The sequence below is a fragment of the Hippopotamus amphibius genome, chromosome 2 (assembly GCF_030028045.1).
Source record: "Hippopotamus amphibius kiboko isolate mHipAmp2 chromosome 2, mHipAmp2.hap2, whole genome shotgun sequence".
In the NCBI taxonomy this organism is placed as follows: domain Eukaryota; kingdom Metazoa; phylum Chordata; class Mammalia; order Artiodactyla; family Hippopotamidae; genus Hippopotamus; species Hippopotamus amphibius.
This window is the reverse complement of record NC_080187.1, coordinates 213,105,453-213,114,410: the sequence shown is the minus strand read 5'-3', so window position 1 is coordinate 213,114,410 and position 8,958 is coordinate 213,105,453. Positions and strand designations below refer to the sequence as shown.

Sequence of the window (8,958 nt, the reverse complement as noted above, 5' to 3'; positions counted from 1 at the left end):
CAGGGAATTCTATCAAATATGGAGATAGCTGTTAAAAGCCTGGAAGTGGAAAAGGCCAATTAGCCTTGACCCATACAAATTAGGGAATACACCCACAGTTGCAATACCCTCAGGTAATATGCCAACACAAACTAGAAAGCAGCTCTAAAAAGCACTGTTCCTCCATGGGTGGGGGCTGATATTATGAAGTGCACACATTGTTTCTGGATACCTGTTGTAAGGGGAGCATGTAAAAGGATTTATGACACTCAAACCTAGATACTGCAGTTAACCGGTAAGATTTTTTTTTTAAAACACCACACATATACAAAACATTTTAAGGGAACCACATATACCTAGAGAGCAACTCTGGCTACTTTTCGAAGTTACCAGGGAAAGGAACTTATTCAAGCTTTCTTAAAAAAAAAAAAAATCCCTTAGTTTTGATAAATGTCTTTTAAGATTGATGCAGTCATTTAAAATAAATTCAAATGGTTGACAGGGAAAGGGGAGAAGAGAATACGGAAGAAGCAGACACTGAGTTCAGATTTGCACCTAAGGTGGCAAGGGAGAGGAGAATAAAAGGCATAGGTAAAGTTGATCCTAAAGCAACAAGTGGTTTAAGGAAGCAGCATAATATACTCAGCAAACATTCACTGATTTTTGATGGAAAGAAAATAGTTGCAAGTACATCTCATGTAACAACCTTTTCTAAAAGGAAAAGTAGGGTTGATTTAGCAAAGCCTAACTTAGGCAAAAGGCCAGAGGAAAGTGAACCTACTTCCCAATGAAGTAATAAGATGTACAGTGCAAGAGCAGACAAAGCTGCCTCACAAATGGTAAACACTCCCTAGGCGCAAGACATTTAGAGGAAGACAAAGAGGTCCTTCAGCCAGAAGTGGTATTTAGTATTAAGACCTCAACCTAGTTGCCTAGTTCACTCTGTACTCCTGTATAAAACTGACAGATTTAGGGATGCTGACCTGTCGAAAAATACCACAGCCAGAACGGCCTAAACAGATACATAGTTAATAAAACCACCACCATCCTTTACTTTTAACATAGCTCTTAGTAGAAATTTCATAAAAATGGACATCACAGCTAAAACGCATTATTAATTCTCCTATCTGTTGACAATAGAAAAGAAGCAACAGTGATTTCTATTTAAATGCACTAGATGGGAGTATCAAGTTCTAGGGTCTTTGCCTTCAAATTGAACCCACAGCAACACACACAAGCAATTTCAGTATCTGCCATTTTTAATTCACAATCTGAAACTAAGTGAATGGCTATTTATTTATATTTATATTTAAAGCAAAAACATTCTATTTGACACCCTAACGTAAAGAAGGGGTGAGAGAAGAGCCATAACTAAAATCTTAAAAGGCTCAAAGCAGCAATTAAGGAGAAAAAAAATTTGAAATGTTTCCTCTGGATGTGATAGGAAGCCTAGGAAGCCTTTAGCTGTATGACATGGGCACAAAAAGGCTTACATAGATGCATGAGGCTGCAGAGAGGCATGAGGCTGGGGACTGGGTCATTCTTGAATTGCAGCAACAAAGCTCCCTGTTGTAGCCCTTATCAGGTCTGGGCATTTAATCAGAAATGTGACCTCTCGGTACCCCACCAGGAGCTGGGAATTCAGCGCATGAGGCCCACGGCCAGCAACAAACATATCAAAACCAGACAGGGCAAAGTAACCTCAGGAAAGGGAAATCAAAGAGCTCTAGTTAGGTCTTCCAGAGGTGCTAAACCAACACACCTTTTAGCCCAACCCTCAACCCTGGAAAGATAAAGCAAACTTAAAGAAAATGCACAGCAAATAGACATAATCTTGAAGATTTTTAAAGAATAAATATTTTTTGTAATTAAACATTATGCAAACACGTGCCACGCTTGCTTTGTCCATGCATATGCGCTATATACAATTTTGAAAAATACTGTGTTGTCCTCTTGTTTTAAAAGTCATATACAAAGTTTTTTTGTTTTGTTTTGTTTGTTTGTTTAACTCCTCTTTCTGCCTACCCTCTTCCCCGTCGCAAGAATTTTCTTTACAAGGAACTAATGATTCACTCATGACCTTGGGATATGAGAGAGAGACAGTCTGTGTGTGTGGGTGTACTTGTATGTGTAGGGGAGGAAGGGGAAGAGGTCCTTTACCAAAGTACAACAAAATGGCTGGTTTGGACATGAAAAGCAGTGTCAAGGAGCTGTTTTAAATTTTAACTGTATTACACTCAGGAAAAAAGAAGAAGAAAAAAAAAAAGGAGTCAGCTTTGAGAGTGAAGCTACGTTACAAGTTAAAGTTGGAGGGCTTTTAGTGTGTCTGTCACACTTTTGTTGGCGGCCTAGAATACTGTTGTACAATGGTTTATCTACCTTTTTTTAATTACAATATAATTTACTTAAACTTTCCGTTAACAAAACAGAATTCTGGTACTATAGACCAGCGGTGTCAGAATAGGCCTGGTGCCTCTTTGTTTGTGTTTGTTTTGTTTGTTTGTTTTAATTGCATGAGCACTCTAGATGGTAAAGTTTTCAGAGTTCATTTTATGCAGGGCCATTCTCAGTCCTCAATGTACTCCCACAGATCTTTTTCATAGCCTTCATGCACATGCTGTAACAAAACCCTTCGTCGACTCTCACAGTATCTGTAATCAAAGAGAAAGAAAAGAAACAAACCTGTTGTCAGCCTCCAATAATAAAAAAAGAGGCATTTACTTATTTTTTGAGGTTCCCTATAGTTTATCCAGGTCTAGATGTAAAGACATGACTATTTCTAATTTTAAGAAGGTATTTGCTCAAGTTCCCAGTTTTGGGAAATTAATTCTAGAGCAATAAAATAAAGGCCTTAGAATTCACCTGATTCAATCTTGTCATTCTACAGATAAGTAAAGAGTATTAGGAAGAAGTGATTTCAGGGGCTATTTACTCACCACTGTAAAATCTTAAAGTACTAGTGGTAGCTATAGCTGGCTAAGGGAAGTGAAAATATTACTTAAGACTAAATTTCCAAGTCTTCCAAATTCCCAAAGGTTTCTCTAACTATTAAAAAGATATTAGTATTTGCCAGAAAATAACTTTGGGAGAAAGCGCTCCATGTTAAGAAAGCAAACATTTTGCATCTTTTGCTTAAGAGGTGACATATCTTAAAGTATCATGTATCTCTAGAACAAAGTAAATCTCTCCTTAGAAAAAACAAATCTTAGAAATACCCTTTAAAAAGTTTGGGTAGCTCACTTGTCAACAGTCATGATCCACAGGATCCCTAAGCTAGGGCCAGGATCTTAACCTCAACCCTCATCCTAATAGTCACTTGCCATTTTTCGGGTCCTTCCTCCTGTCAGGGCAGTAACTACATAGATAAAGATGCATGGAAGAAGCAGAATCAGCTGGTGGGATAAATGGCTGATTTCCTCCCTATGTCTGAGTAGCACTATCTGGAATCTGTTGCCCAAAGGACAGAAACAATCTGTGAGAAACATGGCAGCAGCTCAGTTATTGAATATGCTAAACACAAATTTCACCATCCTCTAACTTCACCACTAAGGCATACCAGACCACCAGTGGCAGACATTCTTGTTCAACAGCTACTGAAAAAAACCTTACCTGTACTTATCTTGTACTTTCTGCTTTATATCCTGCAGAGAATCTTGGGAAATATCTCGTTCGAGGTAGCCCGAGAGCACCTCTGTGGCATTCTCTAGATCTGCTTGGTTATTCTGTAAGAGGAAGAAGAATATATAGTAAATTCTGCCTTCAAAAGAAAGAAGAAAGATAAACCATCTTATTAGGTGCTTCCTTGACAGACTGTGCTCAACACCAATTTTGTAATTTTCACAGGTGGTTTAACTGCACTATAAAGCCCTTCAGCACTTTCACCTCTAACAACTTGTTTTCTCATTTCCAAGAAAAATTTTTAAATGTTAAAAGAACTTAAGATTTATCCATTACCTCTGGAAGAATATCAAGGACAATTTGAAAGGACATAAGAAAAAGTTTTGGAATCTTCTAATTCTGAAAATTGCTATTTGCCAAAGCTTGAGGAAAAAACAGAAATCCATTATTCTTTATATCTAGGCTAGATACCTACTTCTTATAAGAGAACACTGTATGCAAGATTAAAATTTTGTTATCCTTTACTACTAAATGGCTAGTTCTGCACATTTACCCACCTAAGTTCCCATCTGCTAGTCACTGTTATTATCCATCCAGCTATCAACATCAATGTTGCATGCATCTCTACCCGAAAAACCTTTACTGCTAAAAGCCCCCTTTTAGTCATTACTTCTCCACAAAAGGCAAGCACCACATGAACTTCTAATAATATGTATTAGTTTTGCCTGAATAAAGACTTTTGAAAGAACTTATGATATGCCAGGTGTTACATAAGCATTATACATGGACTGTCTCACTTAAACCTCTTAACATTTCTAGGAAAGTATTACTGCCATTCTAAAAGAGAGATATAGAAGAGGTTAAGTAATTTGCTTGAGGTCAAGAGAGCTAAAAAAGTGATGAAGTCAAGATTCAAATTCAGGGCTAATTCCAGAGTGTGCACACTAAGTCTCTCTCTGGCTAACCACATCGATTTGGACATAGTTTATAGCAAGAAATCTAAATTTCTTATATCCTCCTAATAAACATTAAACTTTTAATCCACATTTTTGGTCAGAGAGTAACCTTTAAACCTCTATTTATCTTATCTGTGAAAGACAAGCAGTCCTATGACACACAGATGGGTTTTTTTCCCCCCCCTCAGTAACTATTCCTACCTCAAAGATAATGGACTGGTTATTCTTTTTGAGGTAGAAAGCGAAGACATAAGTGTACATGAGTGTGGCACGACACTGGCAGAGGACATCAACTGCTTTCTTCAGGAACTGCACCTCAATCCAGGACATGTTGTGCTGCTGCATTTCTTCCATTTTCTGCTTCACCTGAGCATATAGTTTGTGCTCAAAGCGTAGACTCTGCATGTGGTTCATATAGCGATTACAGTAGAACAGGTACCTCTGCAGGGCTGCCCTAGATCGCTGTCCCATTAAGAAAAATTAAGGTCACATAACTGTAACAAATGTATTATATATACACAAAAGCTGATACCATATTTACTGATGAAACGGTATAAGAATTTAGGCTAAAATCGGGAACAAAGAGAGTTTTGAATGTCCTATACCTGTACATTCCAATACAGCAGCCACTAGTCACATGTGGCTATTTAAATTAAAATTAAAAATTCAGTTCCTCAGTGTTTGACAGCCATATTGCAGTCAGTGCCTACCATGTTAGACAGTGGTAATAAAGAACATCATCATTATAGAATGTTCTACTGGATAGCTCTGTTCTGCAGAATGCAACAAGGTATATCAATATTTTAAAGTAGAAAACAAAAGAGAGGCAACCAGACATCATATAACACCTAATATAATGCAACAGAAACTATACAGTACCACCAGTTAAGTGTTCTGTGTTCTTTCCTCATCCTTCCCCAAACTGAGTCTGAATTCAAGCATCTAAAATTAACCACCAGTTTCAGTAAATTCAGGGATAGAAGAACCTATTAAAGGGAGCTGCAATCAGCAAATCCAGAATGCAGAAAATTCTACAAGATGAAATGACTTAATTTCCTCAACAAATATATGGCAAGGGAAGAAACCCCCCCCCCCCCAAAAAAAAACAAAAAAATGAAAGGACCTATAGATTAGAAGATCACATCCAACTTGTGGACCTGTATGGACTCTGATTTGAACCAACTATAAAAGAAAGTTTATGAGATAAATGGGGACATTTGAATACTGGATAGTTGATGATATTAACAAAGTACTGCTTTAAAAATATCTAATATAGTATAATTATAAAATAATATATAATAAATATATATATACAAACATAATAATAGTTTTACAGTTTTATGAAGAGTCTTTTAAAGTACGTGAAGTATTACCCAAAAAAATATGATACTGGATCTAAATTTGTTTTGTATTATTTATCATACTGCAAAAAAATTCACATAGTTCTCTCCTACTATAATGTAAATCTCTGGAGGAGATACACTTTTAAAAAAGTAATCTTGGGGGAATTCCCTGGCGGTCCAGTGGTTAGGACTCCACGTTCTCACTACCAATGGCCCAGGTTCGATCCCTGGTCGGGGACTAAGATCCCAAAAGCCGCGAGGCCCAGTCAGCCCCCCAAAAATAAACTTGTTATCGCTAGTACCTAAATGCAACCACCATGGAAAGGTTTCTTACCACACGTACATATTTCTTTTCTTTTTCTATCACCTCCTCTTCCTCTCCTCATGCCTTAAAGCCTATGACCAGCACAGATACTACTAGGTCCTATGCGCAGTCTCTTGCTTAGAACTGCTATCTGTGAACCACATAACTAGCCAATCACATGATCCAGTATCATACAACATTGAAACATCTCAAAAAACCTATACAAGTCATACTATTTCAACAGTCAGGTAGGTAGTAAATCAATGCTTACACAATGGAAAATAATGCCAATTATATCTAATCATTATTAGATTAAAAATAATAGTACTGTTATTAGACACTATTATATATAATAACCTAAAATTATGCCAATTATATCTAAAAATATATGTAGAAAATAATCTGCTTAGCATTTTATTTTCCCCCAAAGCACTAATATTTCTAAGCCTGTCATATTCCCAAGATGAAATGGAAAACCTAAATTATGTATTAAAATGTATGTTATAGGACTTAATGTGACCAACATTTGATTTAATGTAAACAACAATCTCAAACAGTTGCATCACTAAAATACCTTTAAAATTCAACATGAAAGAAAACCCACACCACCACTGCAAATAAGATCCATTTCTTAATCAAATGCCAGAATCTGGACTGAGAAATGCAATCAGTGTCCCGAAAACAGTTTGGAAAAACAAACGAAACAGCAACCTGACTGCTTACAACAGGGGTAGGCAAACTGTGGCCTGTGAGTGAAATCCAGCTGCTGCCTATTTTTGTAAACAAAGTTAACCTGGAACACTGCCATAACCACTCATTTAAGTCTATGGCTGAGTCAGCATTACAAGAGCAAGGGCAGAACTGAGTAATTGCAACAGAGACTATATAGTCTGCAAAGCAGAAAATATTTACTATCTGGCCACTCACAGAAAAAGTGTACTGACTCCAGGTCTAGTAAATAAGAAAAATCAGGAAGTTCCCTGGCAGCGAAGAGAAAGAAGAGAGAAGAGAAAAGAATCTAAATGTCCACCCCTGTCATAACTGTGGCATAGTACATTAAGTCAACAACTTTCTACAACACAGGTAACACCTTTCCAAAGCACTCAAAGTACCATCTACGTTCTTTCTGTACTGTGTGCCAACCTTCTAGTACTTTTTAAGAACTACAACTCCCAGAAAACACTAGGCCCAAGCATGGAAGTAGGGGAAGTGAGGAAAGAATACACTAGATGTGTGCGCAATGATAGGCTCCATTCTGGGAGGTATGGCTTCCACTAACTAAATAAACAAATACAGGCACTCATATGAAATGTTTCCCTGTGCACCCACAGGGTCAGAAGATTCTAGTTTAGTCCAACAGATATGAGCTAGAAAAATAATGCATTCTAGCATCTACAATCTACACATTAGAAGGGCTTAGAAGCTACGCCCAATAATCCACTCTCCCTGTGGGTCTCAGAAAGGTACTCTTACCAGCGCCCAAATGTGCAGACTAGGTAAGCCCAAGCATAACCCATCTACCTTTCGTCGCCAGCAAATACCATATTCTGGCTAGATGCAGGCAGACTACTCTTCATTCAGGATAAGTAAAAACTAAAAGCCCACCATGGAAAATGGAAACTAGGAAAAATGTAATGCAGCATTAAGAGAAAAAGAACAGTGCTCTACGGACTAAAAAAATTGTCAAAGTTAGAAGAACATTTTAGGAACATTTATGGTCTCCTCAGCAGAATGTAAGACAATTGTGACTGCTTAAAACAGAAGCAGAAAGCCATAAGGGGGAAACGGCTAAGATTTAAAAACAAGCCCAAAACAGAAGGAGATGCAATGACAAACAGCTAAATAAAAATGCAACAGCAGAACTGATTCCAAATGGGAGGTGGAAAAAGCATGACTGTCATTGTAGAGTTTTTTATACAAAGATTACATGGGACGATGTTTCTCAAATTGAGTCTAAAGATGCTAGATGGAACTGGAGTAGAGGTGCCAAATGATCAGGTTTAAATAGACCATGCAATTTTTAAATTATTAAAAGTCTGATAACCTAAAGAAAATACAAACACTCTAGACTATCTGAATGAACTTATGAGAACGAACATTTTCAAGTCTTATATTTGTGAAATGGCTAAAATTGGCATCAAGCAGTATTATTTTAACTGCACCAGAGTTGAAAATGAGAATAGTTAAGTGATAAGAGAATACACTAATGATAAATTCTGATTGAATCAAATTCTGATGCACTGTAATATATCATTAATATATTAGTGATAAATTCTTATTGAATCAAATTTTGATGCAATAGCTGAGATACAGAAAACTGTTGGGAGAACAAATTATCACATGGCACTTAGTAGTACAGTAACACTAAATTCTAAAAACCCAGTCTTAAAACAGTCTATCAATAGTAATTTAATTTCAGCAAATAACTTCTGTCAAACTAGTTTTAACTTGAGTTTCACTGGTTCTGTGGTTTTCTTGGTGTAGTTGTATAGTTGCTTAAGAGTTTACAGCTGGGGGACTTCCTAGGCCGCACAGTGGTTAAAAATTCACGTGCCAATGCAGGGGACATGGGTTCGATCCCTGCTCCAGGAAGATCCCACATGTCGCAGAGCAACTAAGCCCGTGCACCACAACTACAGAGCCTGCACTTTAAAGCCCGTGAGCCACAACTGTTGAGCCCGTGTGCCACAATTATTGAAGCCCATGTGCCTAGAGCCCGTGCTCTGCAACAAGAGAAGCCACCACACTGAGGAGCCCG

General features: G+C 37.4%; 1 protein-coding gene across 2 annotated transcripts in view; it reads right to left on the bottom strand.

The window, feature by feature from the left end:
• Window positions 1-262: 262 nt before the first annotated feature.
• ARIH1 (ariadne RBR E3 ubiquitin protein ligase 1) overlaps window positions 263-8,958 on the bottom strand; it is a 102,295-nt gene continuing 93,599 nt past the window's right edge. For both annotated transcript variants that reach the window (XM_057723233.1, XM_057723234.1), the window contains 3 exons: window positions 4,755-5,015; window positions 3,589-3,701; window positions 263-2,630 (listed from right to left, as the gene is read on the bottom strand). In XM_057723233.1, the coding sequence (XP_057579216.1) occupies window positions 2,546-2,630; window positions 3,589-3,701; window positions 4,755-5,015 (459 nt within the window). In that variant the 3' untranslated portion in view covers window positions 263-2,545. The remainder of the gene's footprint in view (window positions 2,631-3,588; window positions 3,702-4,754; window positions 5,016-8,958) is intronic.